Raw genomic sequence first — 22,172 nt, forward strand, 5'->3', positions numbered from 1 at the left:
GTGGTATGCCCAAAAGATGTAAATATAGACATTCATCAATATCATACATTCTGCCAGTTTTGTCTTGGCTTCTAAGTTAAAGGCCTTGAAGCCTCTTTTGAAAAGTTGAAACAAAGAGGTGTTTGGTCATGTTTTCTTCAAGGAAGAGGAGGCCCTAAAGCAGCTGGGTTTTTGGGAGTCCAAGGAGAGGGAGGGCCCTCTGTCTCAGGCTGAGGAAGCAGCTAGGAAGACTGCTAGGGAAGCATACCAAAAATGGACCTCGTTGGAAGAAGTCTCTTAGAGGCAAAAATCAAGGGAATTGTGGCTCAAGGAGGGGGAAAAAAACACCAAGTTTTTTCATAAGATGGCCAATGCCCACAAAAGAAGAAATCATATGGCTAAGATTAAAGTGAATGGGGTGTGGCTTACTGGGGAGAGGGAGATAAAGGAGGGGGTGATCTATGCTTTTAAGAACCTTCTCTCTAAAGAAGGGGGTTAGAGACCCAACATTGAAGCTATGTCTTTTGAGGTGCTGCATGATTCAGAGGCTAGAAAACTGGAAAAGCCTTTCTTGGAGGAAGAGGTGTTTGCTGCATTGTAAAAATTGAATGGTGACAAAGCACCTGGCCCAGATGGTTTTTCTATGGCCTTTTGCCATTTTAGTTGGGATTTTGTGAAATCGGAGGTGTTATGTTTCTTTAATGAGTTTCATGAGCATGGTAGGTTTGTGAAAAGTCTCAACAATTCTTTTCTGGTGCTCATCCCTAAGAAAAAAGGGGCAGAAGATACTAAGGATTATAGGCCTATTAGCTTGGTGGGAGGTGTGTACAAATTGTTAACAAAAGTCTTGGCTAATAGGCTTAAGAAAGTGGTGGGAAAAGTAGTATCCAAGTACCAGAATGCTTTTGTGGAGGGAAGACATTCTTAATGCAGTGCTTATAGCAAACGAGGCAGTTGATTCAATGTTGAAAAGCAAGGATTGTGGTTTGTTGTGTAAACTTGACATTGAGAAAGCCTATGACCATGTTGATTGAGACTTTTTGTTAGAGGTTATGGGTAAAATGGGTTTTGGGAAAAAATAGCTAAAATAGATTAAGTGGTGTATTTCTACGACGAGTTTCTCTGTGTTGGTGAATGGTACTCCCACTGATTTTTTCCAAAGCTCAAGGGGATTGAAACAAGAGGACCCCCTATCACCCTATTTATTTGTGATTTCTATGGAGGCTCTTAGTAGCTTGTTGGTTAGAGCCTAGGAGGGAGGCTTCTTGTCGGGTTTCAAGGTGAGGGGAAGAGGAGGTGAAGGTGAGAAAATTTATCATCTTCTCTTTGCTGATGACACTATTGTATTTTATGGGCTTCCTTGGATCAGCTCACCAACTTATGGTGGCTCTTAATGTGGTTCAAAACTATTTTGGGGTTAAAGATAAATTTGGAGAAAAGTGAGATGATTCCGGTAGGACTGATGTTGGACTTAGAGGAGTTGGTTGTGGAGATTGGTTGTAGGGTAGGAGAATTTTTGTCTTCTTATCTAAGCCTTCCTTTGTAGGAGTGGTTTGGGATGGTGTTAAGGAGCAGTTTCGCAAAAGGCTCTCTTCATGGAAGAGACAATACATCTTAAAAGAGGACAGATCACGCTAATTCGTAGTACTCTTTCTGGTTTACCAATTTACTTCATGTCTCTTCTCACCATCCTCAAACCAATTAGACTGAGATTAGAGAAAATTCAAAGGAACTTTCTTTAGAGAGGAGGAGCCTTAGAGAACAAACCCCACTTAGTGAAGTGGGCACCCATTTGTAGGGCAAAGGAGAAAGGTGGGCTTGGTGTTCGTTCGCTCTCTTTGATGAATAAATCTCTTCTTTGTAGATGGTGTTGGCATTATGCAAGTGAAGGGGATTGGCTTTGGAAGAAGGTCATTAAAGGGAAGTATAGGGAGGAAGGAGGGTGGCGTTCTTGTGAGGTGAGAGACCCTTTTGGGGTCGGCTTATGGAAAACTATAAGCAAGGAGTGGGATCTTTTTAGCTGTAATGTGTGCTATGCTATTAGGGATGGGAAGATAGTGAAGTTTTGGAGAGATAGATGGTGCAGTCAAGAGCCTTTAAAAGAGTTGTTCCCTATTTTGGATGCTTTATTTGAGGCTAAAGAGGCGCAGGTGGCAAATTTGTGGGAGCAAAGGGAGGAGGGAGGGGTTTGGAACTTCCATTTTGCTAAGAATTTTAACAATTGGGAGTTGGATTCTATGGGGAGGTTCCTTCAATGACTGCAAGACCAATCGGTGAATAGGGAGCAAAAGGATAAAGTGGTTTGGGAAGATGATAGCAAAGGAAGGTTTTCTGTAAGAGCCCTTTATGCGTTGTTGGAACTTGATTGTGCTATCCCTTTCCCAATAGGGATTATCTGGAATCCTTAGGTTCCCTCTAAGGTGAGGTTTTTTGCTTGGGAAGCTTGTTGGGGGAAGGTGTTGACTTTGGACCAGCTTCAAAGAAGAGGTTGGTCGCTAGTCAATAGGTGTGCCCTTTGTAAAGAGGAATTGGAATCCATTGACCACATCCTTCTTCATTGTGTTAAGGCAAGGGTCTTATGGCTGTTGGTGTTCTCTTTATTTGGGGTCTAATGGGTTATTCCTGGCTTAGTTCGGGAGACACTCCTAGGGTGGCTAGATTATCCTGTGGGAAGAAGGCATAGGAAGACTTGGAGAGCGGCCCCTTTATGTATATTTTGGACCATTTGGAAGGAAAGAAATTGAAGAGTGTTTGAAAATGAGGAGCTGTCAGATCAAAGTCTCAAAAGTTATTTCCTTTAGAATATTGCTTTGTGGATTTAGGTGTACATTCATGAGAATTCTTTGTCCTTAATTGATTGTTTAGATTGGTTGGGTCCTTCTTGAGGGTGGGAGCTGTTTTTTGCTCTCTCCTGTTTTATTTTTTGTTTTTGTCTTTCTAGCTCATTGTATACCTCATGTGCTCTTTTGCTCTTTAATGCAATCTCTTACTTATCCAAAAAATAAATAAATATTAACCACTACAGTTTTAATGAAATCAACTTAACAAAGTATGTTGTTTATGCAGATATTTATCAGTCTTTGTATTCGATACTTCTAGTTATAATTTTATGCAAAAAGTTTTACTAGTTTTTACTTGTCTACACAAAATTATAACAAGTTTTACTAGTCTAAATATTGTTATTTCAAAATTTCAGGTTCTACAAGCCTCTAATTAATATAACCAAAAAAAACCAAGACCATATGTAACTATAACTATACCAATATTGACTATTGATACTGATGTTTCCCTGTGACTTTTTTGGCTAGTTCTAACTCTTCAAGTTCATTATCATCCCTAAGGAAAAAAACATAAAAAAGAGAAAATTTGACTTATTAAGAAAAAATCTTTATTTATTAAGAACTGATCCTTGTTCTTTCTTCACTGTCATCCCTAATAGGTTGAACCTTCGAATCACAAATATCATATCTTTAATTCAATTGCCCATGTTCATTATTTGATGGGGCTCTAATTACATAAAAGCTTCAATGTATCATGCATACATTTTACAATGTGTACAATGTTTTTCCATATATGATTATTCTCTCTCATCTTGTTTTTTATCCATTTTAAACTTAAGGTGTCCTTGAACAACAAAGAATTATAATTTAGGAAAATTTTGAGATTTGACTTTCTAAAAAACCATTAGAGATAATCAAATATAATTCCATTGTAATATCATGTACCATAAGATACACTTCAGATGAATGTGGAAGGGTGATAGACTTCATTTTACATAAAAGATGCACTATTAATTGTAGTTTGTGATGTCTTCTAGTCTTTAATGGCTATGGATCCATCAATTTATTGAAGTCTCAAGACTTATCCAAAAGATGTGGAGAACAAAAAGGAAATCCTATTGAACTTTCAACATATCTCTAAACCAGAACTTCAAGTTTTATTTAATAATGGGCTTGATAGCTTACAAAAACATGAGAAAAAATTTATGAACTCTCAGAAATTTGTTAACTTCATTGTGATACTTAGGTATTCATCATCAATATTCTAGTATTAAGCAGTTCATATGGCTGGTGTTGCTCTCTTTGGCCCAAAGGTATCATTAGTTCAAGTAAATGGTTGGAGAGTGTCATATTTTACTTTTCAGGCTTACTGACCATGCAACGGAAGAAACATTCTTCTCTTATCATATTTTTATTTTTTAGAAACACTCATCATGATCTGAAGAAAGAGTCTTTTCTCCCCTTTTCTGATTTTTTTTCCCTCTCAGGTGGTGCGGTTGGCTTCTTTTCAGCATCCTCCTTCTGTGCCACCTTTCTTAACATTGCCAAAACAATCAAAAGTTGATGGAGATGATTCAGTGTTGCAAAAGGAGATGGAAGAAAGAAAAACTAATGAAATAGCTGTTGGTGGTGGAGGGGTGTCAGTGGCAGTGACTCGTTTTCCTACAGAGCAACGACGACCAGTTGGACCTCTCGTTGTGGTGGGCGTTAGGGATGGAGTCCTTTGGTTAATTGACAGGTAGGACCTCTCTTAAAGCTTTCAAAAAATAATGATTAATAATGTTTGTTTTTAAATGAAGTCTAATGATATTGTTTGCTCTATAGGTTTACCAGGTTGTGCCTACTTTTCTTGATAGGTATACATGATATGCATTTATTGTTATACTTCTATTTTTGCTCATGGTGAAAGAGCATATTAGTATCAAACAGGTAGGGATTTGGCAGTGTCTTCTACCTGTCATTAATAATTTGAAATCATATAAGGGTTATACACTTGCCCCCAGAAAGGATGTAGAAGGCTATCAAACTACAATCAGAAAAATTTTAGGTATGGTAGGTCTAATTTATCTTCTCTAATAATGACTTGAAGAACCTTGGGAAGTTTAGCCCAAGTACTCCATTTCATTTGAGAGGAATCCCATTAACAGAATTCATATATCGATCTTTAATTTGTAAATTTTTGCTAAGCAAGTATGAGCTCCTAGCTTCCTTTCTTTTTCACCCCTTTCCCATGGCTAATTATTGGTTTTAAAATGGTGCTATATCATATATCTCATGCAAACCCTAGAAAGACTAAACCAAGACATAATCACCATGAAACAATCATATCATACCTTTTTTGGTTATGGTATCCATTATCATCAACATAAAGTGTGGAAAGATTGGTCCAGATTCATTGTTGTAAATTAGTAAGTATTATCCATATTTAGAATATTATATTCTTTGAATTTGAATTATTTCTTGTAAATAGGTTACTCCCTTAAATAGATTTAAATCATTGTATCTATAAATATGATTCGAGATCCCATGTACACTACAGTAATGAGAACCAAAAATTCATTTTCAATTCATCTTTGTGTTTATAAAGCATGATGAAGAAGTACATTGAAAGAATAAGGAAAACAAAGCTTATGTGGTAACATCTTTATTTTCACTTCATTATCATCAACAGCAAAAGACAGGCCTGTTCAGTAGATAAATTTGATCTATATTCTTTGTTTTTTTTAACTAATGATGTTCATTAACTCTATGCCTATTTACAGCTGCTAATTCTTACACATCTGTAGTATTGAATTTGAAATTTTCTATTTTCTGTTCTTGTGTAGAATTACCTTCCAACTTTTTAGTTGTCAACTTGTCGTGCAATAACTTGCATAATGATCTGTTTATAGATGATTTATGTGGCTAAAAAATTAAAAGAATGATCATGTGACATTTAATCCTCTGTAGGTACATGTGTGCCCATGCCTTATCTCTTAGCCATCCTGGTATTCGTTGTCGGTGTCTTGCTGCCTATGGAGATGCTGTTAGTGCAGTAAAATGGTATTTTTTTTTTTTTTTTCCATTTTTGCTTGCTTTCTCGTGCATAATCATGTTTCTATACACACAAAATAACACCATTTATGCAGGGCTAGTAGGCTTGCAAGAGAGCATCATGATGATTTAGCTCAATTTATGCTTGGAATGGGTTATGCCACTGAAGCACTTCATTTGCCTGGAATATCTAAGAGGTCTGCTATACAGAAATTCAGTACCTTACAGAATCACAGTTCGTATTGATGTTATTGCAAATATTTTAAGACTGTTGATAGAGTTTTTTTTTTTTTTTTTTGGGTGTGTGAAGCACGCTATATCCATGTTGGACATCCTACATGTATACCTATTTATTGAAATCAAACTAGGTATGCTACATGCATACCTAGTTTATTGAAGCACACTGGTCTGTGACAAACACTTCTCGTATTGCCATTGGTTCTACAGGTTGGAGTTTGATCTGGCCATGCAGAGCAATGATTTGAAAAGAGCACTTCAGTGCCTTCTTACCATGAGCAACAGCAGGGATATAGGGCAAGAAAATACAGGGCTGAATTTAAATGACATTCTCAGTTTAACCACTAAGAAGGAAAATATTCTGGATGCTGTCCAAGGAATAGTGAAATTTGCAAAGGAGTTTTTGGATCTTATTGATGCCGCAGATGCTACTGCACAAGCAGACATTGCACGTGAAGCTCTTAAGAGGTTAGCTGCTGCAGGTTCGATGAAGGGAGCATTACAGGGTCATGAGTTAAGAGGACTAGCTCTTCGCCTAGCAAATCATGGAGAGTTGACACAGCTAAGTGTATGTATTCATGTTTAGTTTTGCTTCTATGACATGCTGTTTCCTTGCGCTCTTTGAAACATGCTTCAAAGTTTCAACGATTTATGCTTGCGTAAAATCCTTTTGGGTTCATTTATTTAGTAGTGCTAATGCGAGTGTTCCATATAAATCCATTTAAATAATGTTACTAAGAACCTCACGCCAGTCACTTCTAAATAGTAACTCATCTTCTTTGCAACTTCAACAGATGATGTAATTTTTAATATGATACACAATTTGGATGAATCTTTATTGGTCAATTGAGATGGGATCTATACTATGAGATTGTCAAGATGTCCGAGTGTCAAAAGTCCAATTATCAAGCATATATTATATTAATGGTGTCTATTGATATATATGTATTTAAGTTCAGCAGTTTATTTTGGAGAAATAGCGTGGAGACTTTGAGCACATTTGAAAACCATAGAAGTTGAATGGTTCTTTTGTGTTTCAATTAACATTTAAAGGTGAAAAGTAGGAGTCATCACCACAACTGGTACACGATCAGATCTTATGAAAAGATTCATTTTTTTTTAGCAATGATATTATGAGATGATTGCCATTCTATACAATGGCCTCATTCATGATGATGGATTGACAGTAAAACACAATGGATTTGTTTATTTACAATTGAGTAGTGTTGTGTGGTTTCTTGATGCTGTTTGTACATAGAAAAGTTCAGATATAAACTTCATAATCAGATTGAAAATGAGCAATGTTCACAAGTTTTTTCTTCACATTCCAATCATTTATAACTACTGCAGAATAATGAATTGTCTTGGTTGTGAATTTATGTTTTAGAGCCCTGGATGTTTGCCATCAGAATAATAAATGTGCTAAAAGTCAACTACCTGTGCTTTTGATGATTTCTTTGTTGCTCTTTTCTGTTGGTTTTTGTGGCTTTTTTTGTCACCTTTTAAATGAAACCAAATGCGCTGCAGGGCTTGGTAAATAATTTGATCTCAGTTGGCCTGGGACGTGAAGCGGCATTTGCAGCTGCAGTTTTGGGAGACAATGCTCTTATGGAGAAGGCATGGCAGGATACTGGGATGCTTGCTGAGGCTGTGCTCCATGCTCATGTATAAATTCTTTCTCCACAGTTTATTTTGGCCTTGATTTAGTGATTTGATCTTAACTAGTTTCATGAACACCTCCAGGCACATGGACGACCAACATTGAAAAACTTGGTTCAGGCTTGGAACAAAATGCTGCAGAAAGAGATTGAGCATACTCCTTCAACAAAAACAGATGCTGCAGCTGCATTTCTCGCTTCCCTTGAGGAACCTAAACTTACGAGTTTGGCAGAAGCAGGGAAGAAACCACCCATTGAAATTCTTCCTCCTGGAATGTTGTCTCTATCTGCTCCCATTTCTGTTCAGAAAAAACCTGTTCCTGCCATACAGGGTTCACAGCAACAACCTGGCAAGCCGTTGCTATTGGAAGCACCTCCTACCACCACATCAGTTAGCGCGCCAACACCATCAGAATCGAGTGAAGCCACTGCACAAGACAACAATCCAAGTTCATCAGTTACGGATCCTGGTCCTGATCCAGTTGCTCTAGCGCCAACTGTCCCAGCATCTACAAGTGGTCCAGTTCTGCCTGAGGACGCCCCCAAGGAACCTGATATTCAGGAGATGAGTGTTCCTGCTACTACATTGCCAATGACCGACCCACTTGCTTGACTTCGGAGTCCTAGTGACCAATTGAGAATATAGTTTGTTGAATGCATTCTACAGTGTTTCTTCCATCTTCATTTAATTCCCATTGGCTTGTTGTAACTTGATGAGTGCCATCATTGTCAATTTTTTACCTTCTAAAGTACCATTAGCGTCAAATTTTTTGCCATACCACACAGCAGAGGAACCTGACTTATACTGGTCTAACTCACAGTTATCTCCATATTCCTATGGTTGTTGATTCTTTTGCTACAGTCCAATTTCGCCCACCTCTCCTATTAATTATTTATTTAATTTCTATGTTTTTTGGTCGGGTAGCTGCAGGATGATTGATAGCAAGTCAGTCTGTAATGTACGGAGGAATAACGTTGGCTTGAATGGTAGCTGTTCAGAGTTTGGGGAGGAGCCTAAGGGAGCCCAAGTCAATCAACCACCGTTTTTGGTCACCGGCTGGCGACACACGTACGCCCAATGGAGAAGTGTAAGGCCTAATAAAGGGTCAGGGCGTGCTAGCACGGCTACCTTTCCAGTATTATATGAAAATGCATCCACCAATGAAAATCTCTTTGTGCAGAAGAGGTTTTAATTGTAGTGATTTGTAAATTGTGAATAGCCTCATTGTTGTGTATTTTGGTTCCGTTTTATATCTATATATTATTGTACTTTATCATAGTTTTATTTCTTTGTATTTCAATCTTATGTGTTTGTATTTTAGTTTTATATATTTGTACTTTTCATTTAATTATTCAGATTGTATTATATATTTGAACAATTCGGATTGTAAGTTGGCGTGATATCAATTCCCTTGTTTAAGGACTTCTTACCACTTTTCCTCCCACACTGTTTGAAGTCCGGTATGGTGCTAAATGGTTCTATACGTGTTATTCGGTTAAATAGCAAATCCTCAACTCTCTTTGAAGTCCGATATGGAGCTAGAGAAGTGGTTCTATCCATGCTATTCGGTTTAATAGCAAAATCATACATTTCTATGGAAAAGCAAACCTGAAATTCCTTGGGACAAATAGCAACTTCCAAGTCGTAGATTATTTTCAACTCACCAGTTAGAAAGATGTGTAAAAGTGAAGACATAATTGTAACATAAATACACCAACATAGATGATTATATTACTTGTATTATATATGACTTAGGTGCATTAAAAGTTGCACAAAAGATTATTCAAATCATGAGTTCCTCATAAGATGATTCGTTATTTAATGGTTGGTTTATGAACTTTGACAATTCACTAGTAGTAGTGTGCTACCTCCAAAGTGGTGGAATGACTTGTCTTAGTCATTAGCTTAGATTTCTCATAATGTATTATTGTGTATAGTTACATAGGACCTATGAAAAATCATGACTAAATGACTATTAGATTGTCATGCCTTTTCTAAGCTATTATGTTATATGAGTTTTCAACCTTGCGAAAATATTGCGTTAGTGCTTGAGTGATCGAAGACCTTAACTTATGGGTAGGATTTTAAAGTGATCATATGTTCCCTATGGATTAAGTGATTTGTGATTTAAGTAACAATTTGAGCTAGTGCTTAGATCATTAGTGACCTTAACCTATGGGTGATGTTAGTAAATTTGACTATGTAATTAAAGTTGACAATTTTGGTTTATTAGTCAATGACTTAGAACTTTTCTAGATCGAGTGTTTACTCTCCATTGAAGGTTCAAGGTTGCCATGTGATTAATAGAGATGACACAGGTAAGTATCAAAAGGTCCAATGAACAACTACTTATATAGATTTCATTAAGACATGGAGTGGATTGCAAGTTTTAAATTGAGCGAAATTGTTTTTAAAATGGTTTTAAAAAACTACTCGAGTGCTTAAGGGCTCATGCAAAATTTTGAATCTCCACAATTTTATTATTTCCATATTTTAATCGGTTTTATTTTGGAAATTTGAGTTTTCAATCTACTCAATATTTTTATCCTATAAATGCCATTTTTTTATGCAAATATGGAAAAATCTTATTAGCCTTATCCACATCCCAAAAGTCTCAGGAACTTTATTTTCGAATTATTTGGGTTGAGAAGAATTGTTTCCCCTTAGGCATTAAGGTAGAGTCCATTGAGAGCATGTGTGGTGCTATATCGTGGACGTGGAATTTAATATAGGTATTGGAGAGCAAGACTTACAAATAACATCTACTAAGTAAAACTGTATATTATTGTGTCAATAATGGATTTGTGATTCAAGGTTTTTTACCCACGGTTTCTACATTCGTATAGTCTCTAGGAGACTATGTGGGTGGTTTTCCACATAAAAATCTTATGTCCTTACATTGATTCTACTTTCCTCTTCCCTATATCAAAGGAGAAAGTTAAAAATAATATTTTTTTTGGGCTAAAAAAGATTCCAAACATAGATCTATTAACTTGTAGATGAGATTTTAAAGTGATAATATTGTTGGGATTGAGCCTCTAAAAGTAAGACATGATGTAATAACGTCAAACTTGACTCTCCCTTTACTATCTCTTTTATGCATTGATATTAATTTGAGCATTCAGCTCATATCTCTTACATTATAAATGACTTAGGTGCATTAGGAGTTACATAGAAAATACAAGTCATGGGTTCATTGTAAGTAGATAAGTTATCCACAGTCAATTCATGGATTTGGGTAATCCAATTGAGATTGTAGTATACCACTTTCTAATTGAAGGGATAGTTTGTCTTATCCATCGGTATGAGTTTCTCATGGTGGCAACAAGTATTCTTAATAGATGCACTATGATATCTCATGGGATTGAGACAGTGTATTCCTTTGGGTGATCCAAAGGACATGTAATCATGGAATTTGTGACTACAATAATTCCTTTGGTGGAATTTGACATATGCTCCTTGTAACTATAATATGTTAGTTGATCACATAATAAGTGAGATTTGTAACCCAATGATTTGAGAGGTAATCTTGATAAGTGATAACACTACCTTGTTTGATTATGTACACCAGTTTATAAGGGATTTGCATACAGTGGATAGTAGGTCATGAACCCAAGCTTTGTCTCATTATTATTTACATAAGGCATTGAAGTGCAGTTAATTCTCTGTAGGGGGATGTTGAGTCAACTTTAGAATTGGATTCTAAGGAAGTCAGTACTTCTCTAAGTCCTAATGGTCCCCACACTAAGCTCATATACCATGTGGATACAGTTTATGAGGGTTGGATTGACTCTTAGTTCATTCTTGTGCATAAAGGCGTTTTGGTAATTATGCAAGATTGCACAAAGGATAATGAATAAGGTTTATGGATTGAGTTAATTGATTAATTAGATGGTCTTATGTGGTTAATTAATCAAATAGGACCCGTTTTGGGGCTACATTAAGTGACCCAAGTGGGCTTAAGTTGCTTAAGTCCAGTAGGGGAACCCTATAAATACACTTTTATAGGGTTAAGGTTTCCTAATGGCTCTTAGACATTCATCTTCCATTTTCAAAAAAAAAAAAAAAGAGAAAGAAAGCCTAATTTTCCACCCTTCCAAATTCCACTCTTTGGAGTGTCATAGACATGATTCGAGTCATTGGGTGGAAGATCTTGGGTAAACAAGACCTCCAAACTATTCAAGTATATTCTTCACCACGAGAAATTGATCTAAGAACATCTAGATCTAAGTATGAGTATTATATCTCTAGATGTATATTAATAATGGTTCTTATTATCATTGTATTCTATTACAATAGATTTAGAGATGCTTAAGGTTAGATGCATGCGCCCTACGAGATTTAGGGATACGAAATGGACAAATTCAGGGTTCCTAGCACATATACATTCTCTATGGATTATGTGGCTAGTGGTTTAAGCAAGTAATAATAAATATTCTCAATAAAGGCACCATGTTATCTCATAGGTTTGAGATAGAATGTCCTCTTAGGTGATCTTAAGCATTTATGATCATGAAATCTATGGTCATAGTAAGTCTTTTGGTGGAATTTGATATATGTCATATATGGATAAGAGTACATCAGTTGATCATGATATAGGTAGATTTGAGATTCAAAGATTAATAAGGTAATATTAAAAAGTTGATAGGGAACTTGTATGCAATGAATATTAAGTCATGGAACTAAGAAATTAATAAATTTAATCTTCACAAGATGCTAGAGTGTAATTAACTCACTTTAGTGGAATGTTCAATTAACTTTAGAATTAATTCTAAGCTTGTCATTATTTTCTTGTGAGTCCTAGAAGCTCACATTCTTTGGTGGCATATGCATTGAGGCTTTTCTTATTTACAAGGGTGATTAAGCATGAGCATAAGGTTGCACAAGTGCTTATACTAAGTGATTTATGGTTTCTGCTTGAGCAATTTAATGAATTGGAGCCCATTTTATGGGTTAATTAATTAAATAGGAACCAATAGGTTAGATTAAGTAACTTATGTCCATATAATGGGCCCTAGTCACTTAAATCCACTAGTGGTCCATATAGACCCTTTTAGGCTTAGGGTTAGATAATTTGTCATATTCCATTCTCTAAAGAAGAAACCCCCAGCTTCCATAGCCTTCATTCTCTCAAAGTCAAAGAGAAGCACATAGTTCTTTTTATGTTAGGATTTAAAGAGAGAATCATGGGATGAAAGAAGCTTGGTCTTTAAGGTGTTCTTTATCAACAAGAAAAATGATTTGGGAACATCCAAATCCAAGGCATGTCCTTTAACACCTTAGATACAAACTTATTAAATGGCATATGATTTTGTTACACCTAAAATCCAATTGTTATGATAGAGTCCTTAAAAGCATAACATGATGTAACAAATTTGGAATACATTATTCATTTAATGATATCCTGAGTTTACTTTTATTTATCTTTAATTCATGCATTATACTTTATGAGCATTTCAGTCTAGCATTTCTTGCATTGCACATGACTTGGGTGCATCAGGAATTGCATAGAATATCCAAGTCATGGGTTATTTGCAAGTAGATGATCGGTTCATAGTCAATTCGTGGACTTAGGCAATCTATTTGAGGTTGCAGTGCACCACCACGTATTTGAAATGATGACTGATCTTGGCTGTCAAGATGGGGTTCCCATGATGAATGCACTAGTGTGTATGGTTATACATTGGATAAGACTTACGATAGGTCATGACATAAAGCAATCGGGTAATCATGACTTCACTAAGTCGATATACTATATAGTCTCTCAACCTTAACAGAATATTGAGCTTATGCATAAATTAACAGTGGTTTTGACCTACGGGTGAGATTGTAAGTTGATCATATATTTCTTATAGATTGGATCACTATTAATGGAAATCGGTAGCAATAAGTATTCTTAATAAAGGCACCATTATATCTCATAGACTTTGAGATAGAGATCCTAAGGACGTATGACTATGAAATCTATGAGTCCATGGTAATTCCTTTAGTGGAATTTGACATATGCTCTTAGTAAGCTAGAATATGTCATTTGATCACATAATAGGTTTTTCAGGAAAGCATTTATATTACAGTCAAGGGTTCTTCAAATTTTTCTAGTCAGAAGAAGAAAAATACTTCTAAGACTACTAAGAAAAAAAGGAAAGTTAAAGGGCAAGAGGAAAAAGAAAAACAATGAACAAGGCAGGTGTTTTCTTTATGGAAAGAAAGGTCATTGGAAAATGGAGTGTCTAGTTATCTTGAAAAGACAGTTAGGTATACATCATTCGTTTTTAGTTGAATCATGTTTGATAGCAGATTCCAATCATTCTTGTTAGATAGATTATGAGGTCATTGACCATGTCTGTAATTCTTTACAAGGGTTTCAGCTAAGGAGAAGCTTAAATGATAGGAACATGTACTTGATATTAGCTTTTGAAGTGAGGATTGATGTGTAGGCAGTGGGAGATGTTACTTTTATTTTAGATAATAATTATATTTTAGAATTTAAAGATTGTCTTTATGTTTCTAAGTCTAAAAAGAATTTGACTTTAGTTTCTAGTATATTTAAACAAAATTATTCGTTGGTTTTTTTTTTTTATAATAAACAGGTTTTTATTAAAATGAATGATTTGTTTATATGCTTAAGATCATTGATAGATAATCTTTATCATGTGACTTCATTATTTTTTTTGTCAAGTAATGAGAATTATCACATCTCACTTAAGAGAAAGGAACCTATCATTAATCAAACACAAATTTGACACTTATGACTAAGTCATATTAATCTAAGTAGTATCTAAAGATTAGTTAAGTCTATAATATTACCTTCTTTGATTACAAAGGATCTTTTAATCTGTGAATCTTGTATAAAATGTAAAAAGGCCAAAAGGCCTTTACTGCTAAAGGATATAGAGCCAAGAAGTGTTTGAAGTTAGTACATACTGACGTGTGTGGGCCTTTTAATGTCTATGCATAAGGAGGGTATGAGTATTTCATCTCATTTACAAATGATTACTCCAATTTCATATATGTTTACCTAATGCATAAGAAGTCTTATGCCTTGGAGAAATTCATTGAGTTTAAGGTGGAATCAAAAAACCAACTAGGTAAATGTATCAAGGCACTTCGATTTGATCAAGGTGGTTAATACACATCTACTCAATTCAATTCTTTCCTAAAAAAACATGAGATTATATCCCAGTTGAGTGAACTTAGAACTTCACAATAAAATAAAATAACAGAAAAAAGAAATTGAACATTGATGGACATGGTAAGATTTATGATGAGTTTCTCATTACTTCCTATATACTTTTAGGGATATGCCTTGAAGACTGCAACATACATTCTTAACCTAGTGCCTTCCAAGTCAGTACCTTTGACTCCTAGAGAGATGTGGAAAGGTTGCAAACCTAGTTTGCAACACATTCACTTTTGGAGGTGCCCAACACATGTGCTAAAGCTAAAAATAAACAAGTTGGAAGTAAGGTTTGAAGTATGCCTTTTTATAGGCAATCCAAAAGAGATAAAAAAAAAAAAAAAACATTACTTTTATAGTCAGATAGACCAAACGGTATTTGTCAATACAAATGTTAGATTTTTGGAAGAACATTACATGATGAGTAATAGGGTAAGACGTGATATAGATTGGAGAGCACTTAAAGACACTCCCACATTAGCATACAAGACTATGGGTTTAGAGGTTCCTACTTCTACCATTCTTGTTAGTTCTCGTACATGAAAGTCTCATTGTAGTGAAGGTTGTTACACATACATACCTACATACATAGATATATAATACATACATACATACATAGAGATATACATACATACATACATACATACATACATACATATATATATATATATATATATATATATATATATATATATATATATATATATATATATATATATGTTCATGTTCATGTATTTGAGAGAGTCTTTCAAGACAATTCCAAAGGAAGATGAGATCGATCCCACAAATTATGATAAAGCAATGAGCGGTAATGATGTTATATATATATATATGTGTGTGTGTGTGTGTGTGTTCATGTTCATGCATTTGAGATAGTCTTTCAAGACAATTCCAAAGGAAGATGAGATCGATCCTACAAATTACGATAAAGCAATGAGTAGTAATGATGTTATTCTATGGTAAAAAGTTATGGTGGCAGAGTTCAAATCTATGTATTCTAATGGAATTTGGGATCTTATAAAAGCACTTGAAATGATAAAACCCATAAGGTGCAAGTGGGTCTACAAGAAGAAAAAATGGTAGATGGAAAGGTTGAGATATATAAGGCTAGGTTGGTAGCGAAGGCTTATAATTAGAAATCTTATTTGATTATAAGGAGACCTTCTTATCGGTAGCCATTCTCAAATCCATCATAATACTCTTATCCATAGCGGGTCAAAACAACATTCTTGAACGATGATTTTGAATAGAGCATCTATATGATGCAACCAAACAGATTCATAGCAAATGGCCAAGAGCACCTTATGTGCAAGTTGCATAAATCCATTTATAGATTAAAGTAAGCATATCACTCATGGAATAGGTGATTTCATCAGGCTCTGAAGACTCTTGATTTTGATCAAAATGAGGATGAGCCTTGTGTATACAAGAAGACACAAAGAAGCATGATGGTGTTTTTGGTCTTATATGTTGATGTCATTCTATTAATTAGGAATGATCTAAAGTTATTATCATCAACCAAGATCTGAATATCTACTCAGTTCCAAATGAAATATCTGGATAAGGCGCAATATAGTCATAGGATTAAGGTCCTTTGGGATTGTAAGAACAGGAAGACGGCATTGTCTTAAGCCACCTACATTGGCAAACTTTTGGTTAAGGATATGATGCATTTGTAAATTTATTTATTTATATTTATTGATTTCCCTTTATTATCACATTTGTATTAATTTGTTATTCGAGTATACATGATCATATCACTTACATTGTGCATGATTTGAATACATTAAAAATTATATAAAATATACAAATTATAGACTTCTCATAATATGATAAGTTATTCATGATTAGTTCATGAATTTGGACAATTTAGTAAAAACAGTAATGCACTATCTCCTAAAGGGAAAAATGACTTGTCTTAATCGTTGAAAAGAAATAAGATAACCGAGTGAGAGAGACCATTTGGCTCACTTTCTTGAGCTCAATCCCTCGGCGCACCATTTTTTTTTTTTCTTTTTCATACTAGACCTTCATATTTCAATTTGACATTAAAAAAAAATTCACTGTTAACATCAATTTTTTAGTATAGGATGGAATGATCATTTAATTTTCAATTTTCAAGAATTCCACCCGTCGTGTTATACAATATATAGTGGCAGAGATTTTGAAAATTCAGTACCTTTATAGAACTTTAATTTATTACTGTAGCCTGGGGTTGTATAAAAAAAATTTTATCCGGAGCTCAAACTCTTAAGACAGTGTAGATTCAGGAAAAGTTACACCACCCAAAAAAGCGGTAAAAGAGCAGCAGAAATACAATAGCCTTCCTAGTCCTAGATGGATCCAGTATCTTTTGCTTGGGAAGGGAAAAAACCACTGACATGAACAAGGTACATGTTATTAATAGTTGGGAAAACCTTATATAGGATCCTGTAATGGACCCTCAGCATTTGTCATTAAATTGATTTCCTCCACCCAACTTACCCACCCCATGCCCAGGTTGGGGGCTCATACAAAAACCCAAGTACCGTACGTGACGTGAAAAACACATGGAGGAAAAAAAAAAGTAAAAACCAAAAAAAGAAAAGAAGACAGATAAATTCTGACCAGGGAGCTGAACAATAACAGGCCGTACATTCATCTAGACACAGTACATTTATAGTGGATGCATTCAAATTTTGGAGGTCGCCTGGTGGTTACAGTAGTTGGAAATGTGATGACTCAGAAGAGAAATACAAAAAATGAATTGTAAGCTAAGCAGTAAGCGCTAGCTTCTTTCTCTCTCTCTTCTCAATGAGCGTAGTGGTGGGTGGGTGTGGTGGTAGCAGCAGCATGAAATGGTCTCCAGGCAGAAGCAGTAAGTAAACAGAGGTCTTTCCAACCAAGCTTGAGGGTGCCATTGTCCTCCACCAATGTGTAACCATCAGACGGGAACATTCCCAGGAGAAGAGTGGCTTGAGTGGCTGCATTCCCAGCCAGTGAAACCACTCTGAAACCCGACTGCTGAAGCTTCTCCCTCCAGTTATTGAACTTGACGTCTCCACTCCTCGAAGGCCCACCAACAGCAAGCACGTTTCGGATCTCCCTGGATAGAAGCTGTTGCTCCACAGCGTGCCTCTGTTCGCTCTCCTCTCCGTAGCTCGCCCCAAGCGAGTCAAACAGCGCCGAGTAGTAATGTATGGCCTCCACGAACCTTCCCAAGAAGGAGCCGGCGTGGCTCAGGTCTTGCTCTACAACAGTCACCACTTTTGGTGCTAATCTGAAACTCATTAGCAGATGAAGTGAGTTTCAGAGAAAAAAAAACCGAACACAAATGATAACGTAATGTTTATCTCTTTGACTGGGACGAGCGAATATGGTTGGTCGTGTGAGTGTCTCGTAATTGCATAGAACGAGTAAAAACTATTACAAGAACGACATGAAATTAAGCTTCAAAGGTAAACCACCATTTTCTCTTTTCAAAGATTAATCATGACAAAAATAAACAGCTGGGATGTGGGACAATTAGTCAGTTTGGTTTGGTCTCGCAAAATAACAAGAAGGCACCATCATTTGTTCAATCAAACTGCTAGTATACTGGCTCTAAATTTTTTAGATGTGGCAAAATGGAAAATGGGGTGTTAGGAGTATTAGTATGGGTTACCTCTGCAAGAGCCACAGCGTATTGGTGTCGGAACCTGTGACGTCGTAGAGGGAATGCTGCAACCAATGGACGGCAACAGCCTCCCTCTTGCTCACATTGAGCCTCTCGGGATCCAAGTTCCCAACTTTCTCGGCAACAGGGAAGAACTCGAAGGGAAGGCCCAATTTCTCAGCAAAATCAGTCAAACGCTTGCCTGTGGCTTCCAGGGCCTCCATGGAGGTCCCAAGTCCAGTGAGGCGAACAAAGGGCGGGCCACCGGGTCTGGATGCTAGGATGTGAAAAAGCCCCGGCCACTGCAAGCCTTGCATGATGTCCAGATCTATAATGTGCACTCTCTCCTCCCTCTCAAACGCCTCCTGTATGGCCTGGTTCGCCGTAAAATGAGAGAACTTCACGAAGGGGCTAATGCCGTTGAACACCTGGAAGGCCGATACCAATTTCTGGCTGTGCGGCACTGTGGGCAGCGTCGCATATATACCTAAGCACGAACTTACAAGCCTTGCTGACATTGCTTCTGAGAAGTAAGCCGCAACCCGCTGCGCCGAAGTTCCAAAGGGAGTGGAGAGCTCAGAAATCTCAAGCAGCATCTTGTTAGCCTCTTCAAAGTTGTCAGCTGAAACGGCCTCGGCGCATTGCAGGAGTAGGGTCAGGAGGTGTAACCCTTCCTCGTCTCTCTTCTGCTGCCGCGTCTCTTCCTTCTTCTCTTTAGTTACAATCGCAGCTGACGTCGGGGCTGTTGTTATTGTTGCTGCCGCTCCGGCTGGCTCTGCCGACTGAGGAGAATTTTGCGGTTGTTGGGGCTGTGCCGGCTGCGGCGGATGCACTTGATTCAATGACAGAACTGGAGCTACAGAGGAAGGGCTGGCCTGGTGGTCACTGAGGTGCTGGGCTTGTCCATCAGCGGTGGTGGTGGGGGGTTGCGTCAAACCCCAGTTCAAGTAATGATTCATCACATGAGAAGCCGCAGAATCAGGAAGGGAATAGTGAAGGTTGTCCAGACCGGAGTCCAGATAGAGCTTAAGGCCAGAAGAAGAAGACACTTGCACCTGCCCTTGCTGCTGATATGCTCTCGGCAAACCCACCGGAGGCCCATCCTTCCTCCTCCTTTCCGGGTAATTAGGGATGGGGTTTGGGTCAGTCAAAGAACGAAGTCTGTACTCGAGGATGGAGGCCAGGTTAGGGTTACAAGGGTGTATGATCTCCCTCACATTTTGGATGAGCTGGGGTATGGGAACGTTGGTGGAGCTGTGGATGAGGTCCTTCAAGATGCCGTCGATCCAGGCCGTTGCTGTAGTGTCTTCCATGGAAGGAGGCGTGAGAGGGGGTACAGCAGGAGCCGGAAGAAACGCAGCTGAAGCAAGGGTGCCGCTGGTGTTTCTATTTCTTTCGGGTGGAAACAAGGGCAGGCCGGAGAAGCCACACACGGCGGGTGGCTGAGGTAGAGGAGCCAAGGTGTCAATGTAAGCCAAGTTTGTTGAAGACGTCACAGTGGAATTCGTGGAACAAGGTGAGATAGTGGAGTGGTTGGGGACGTGGGTAGAATTTGGGGTAGCACTGTTGCTGTTGCTGTTGTCATCCCTTGAAGAAATATTATTAGATGGGAAAGACAAAGAAGAGCCACCCCCACCCATGTCGTGGAGAGGGTTAGGATTCATTGCGGTGAGAGGTCGGCGTGAAAACCTGTGATAAGAGCCAGTTTGGAGCTCCACTTCGGAAGCAGTCCTCTTCCTCACCATCTTTGCACGCTGAAAATGATGATTTAGTTGGTCGCAGCCGCTGCTTATGGAGGTGCTGGTCAAAGGAGTTAAGCTCGCGCCGGCGCTGCCATTGGCATCCATTTCTCTACCATTGTCACCGAGAAGAGCACAAGCAGCAGCCATGGAGAGGGGCCGGAGAAACAAAAGGTAAGGAAATAGAAGCTCTGGGATTTGTTCTTCATATCAGCTAATTAATTATCATTTAAGTAAGAAAGGTGGAAACAGTTGTTGAAATGAGAGAGGGGCATCCAAGTAGATAACGGTGCCAAGGCTGGGACAGGAGCTTTGGGATTCTTCTCTCTCCCACACACAACTCAAAGTCTCAAATCTCAGCCTCCAACACACCCTCCTGCCTTTTCCTATTTTATAAATAATAAATATAAATAGGCCCAAAGGGCATTTCCTTTTGGATGCTTGTGATTTCTTCCAACCGATAACACAAAAAAAGGGGAGCAATGCTGGAAGAGATGGCTGGTAGCTAAACGTCTTTGTGTGGATGAATTTATTGCAGTGACTGGAGTAGTGGTGTGGTGGTGGATGGATTTATTGGCCAATTAGTATTAGCAAAAAAAAAAAAAATAAGAAAGAAAATGATAATAATAATGAATTGATGGGGTGAGAGATATAAGTGGACAGGCATGGGAAGGATGAGCAGCAGCAGCCGCAGCAGCCGTAATGCAAATGCAGCGTAGGCAGTGGCAAGTGTTGGGTGGTAGCAGAGGACGGGGAGCGATGATGGAGGGCTGTTGCCTTGTTGGCTTGCTTTTGCCTCTTGTTGCTCTGTTGTTCGTCGTTGCCTGTTTGACGTATTTTTCAAGTGTCTTCCTAAGCCTATCACCATATGGATACTCGACTTCCAGCGTTTCCGAGCGGGCCGATCCACTCCCTCCTCTTTTTAAAAATGCCTTCATTCATATTAATTAATTCTTTCATTACCACCTGCCACACCTTTTTCTACTTCCATGTTTTTCAATTTTTTTTTCCTCTCCTTTTAGCGAAACTAACTAGAAATAGTTTATTTCTTTTGCTACAAGAAATTCGCATTCACCACAGTGACAAACATGTGCTGTTAAACAGATGAATAAAAATCTTAAAATAGATGAATTTTAACAATTCAAATCTCATACACTTCTCTTAAGACTTTCCATTTTGCTTAACAATTCAAATCCATTTTCCTTCATCTACTTCTTCAAATATGCAAAATATTAAATATTATATATATACATATATGAAACATCAAAAGGGCATTTGAAAATAGCAAAGCACCCTGCTTTTATGGCTACATCTGATGGCCATGAACCAAACCAGAATGATGGTTCTTTTTCTCAATTTTTCTACAAATTGCCAGCTATGTACATTTCCTGATTTTGACTTTTGAAAAGCCTATTATAGGTGCTGTTTGAACCAGGGATCTTGAAGTGCATCCATTTTTAAGACTTATAGGTAGGTACATTACGAATTTACTTGCAGTGAACTGCATACACCTTTGCCTGGATTCTTGACAATTGCATTATATGAACTATGGAGGATTGATTACTTAGTATTATAGCTGATGTTGGCTATCAAAGCATGTTCGAGAAAATCCTTTTATTTTCCTAATTATGAAAAGTAATATCAGACAATTAAGTGATTTTTTTACTATGGCTAGCCTTAGATACAGTCTTAAAATATATCGAGGCATGGAACTAACAAAAAGGAAAAAAAATGTGATATTGAACAGATAGGCTACTGAAGAAATTGGGGAAAAGGGGATTTTTCTGAAAGTGGGTTTTTCTTACCAAGGAAAGATATTTCAGTACCATGGGGTCGGTTCGTCATGATGGATGCTAAAAGTCAAATATTGCAGCTACTTATGAACCATGCTGTTAGAAAAAAACAATGGAAAAATGAGAAAAGATCGCTTTCAT

At 37.3% G+C, this 22,172-nt stretch overlaps 2 protein-coding genes across 3 annotated transcripts in view; one reads left to right on the forward strand and one right to left on the reverse strand.

Annotated features, from left to right (window-relative positions):
* Window positions 1–8,959, forward strand: part of LOC117920139 — a 62,049-nt gene extending 53,090 nt beyond the window's left edge. Inside the window, exons 17-23 of one of the 2 annotated variants that reach the window (XR_004652209.1) lie at window positions 4,247–4,497; window positions 5,709–5,801; window positions 5,888–5,989; window positions 6,240–6,597; window positions 7,557–7,694; window positions 7,773–8,507; window positions 8,613–8,959. Coding sequence is in view for 1 of the 2 variants with exons in the window: in XM_034837500.1 (XP_034693391.1) it covers window positions 4,247–4,497; window positions 5,709–5,801; window positions 5,888–5,989; window positions 6,240–6,597; window positions 7,557–7,694; window positions 7,773–8,300 (1,470 nt within the window). In the remaining variant the exon portion in view is untranslated. Of the gene's footprint in view, window positions 1–4,246; window positions 4,498–5,708; window positions 5,802–5,887; window positions 5,990–6,239; window positions 6,598–7,556; window positions 7,695–7,772; window positions 8,589–8,612 lie in introns of those variants that run through there. The other variant, XM_034837500.1, reaches the window with a different exon arrangement.
* An 8,306-nt stretch (window positions 8,960–17,265) lies between these two features.
* LOC117921032 (protein SCARECROW) lies at window positions 17,266–21,060 on the reverse strand. The gene is made up of 2 exons (XM_034838786.1): window positions 18,509–21,060; window positions 17,266–18,124 (listed from the first exon to the last, which is right to left on the reverse strand). The coding sequence occupies exons 1-2, from the start codon at window positions 20,386–20,388 to the stop codon at window positions 17,656–17,658; spliced, it is 2,349 nt and encodes a 782-aa protein (XP_034694677.1). The 5' UTR covers window positions 20,389–21,060; the 3' UTR covers window positions 17,266–17,655.
* Between the last annotated feature and the right edge of the window lie 1,112 nt (window positions 21,061–22,172).

Source organism: Vitis riparia, chromosome 8 (assembly GCF_004353265.1).
Source record: "Vitis riparia cultivar Riparia Gloire de Montpellier isolate 1030 chromosome 8, EGFV_Vit.rip_1.0, whole genome shotgun sequence".
Lineage (NCBI taxonomy): Eukaryota > Viridiplantae > Streptophyta > Magnoliopsida > Vitales > Vitaceae > Vitis > Vitis riparia.

Bases quoted from the DNA above. Each gene is read 5' to 3' on its own strand.
- LOC117921032 (XM_034838786.1), bottom strand. From the start codon at position 20,388: ATGGCTGCTGCTTGTGCTCTTCTCGGTGACAATGGTAGAGAAATGGAT. The intron at 18,125-18,508 runs GTAACCCATACT...AATGAGTTTCAG, and splicing joins ACGCTGTGGCTCTTGCAGAG to ATTAGCACCAAAAGTGGTGA.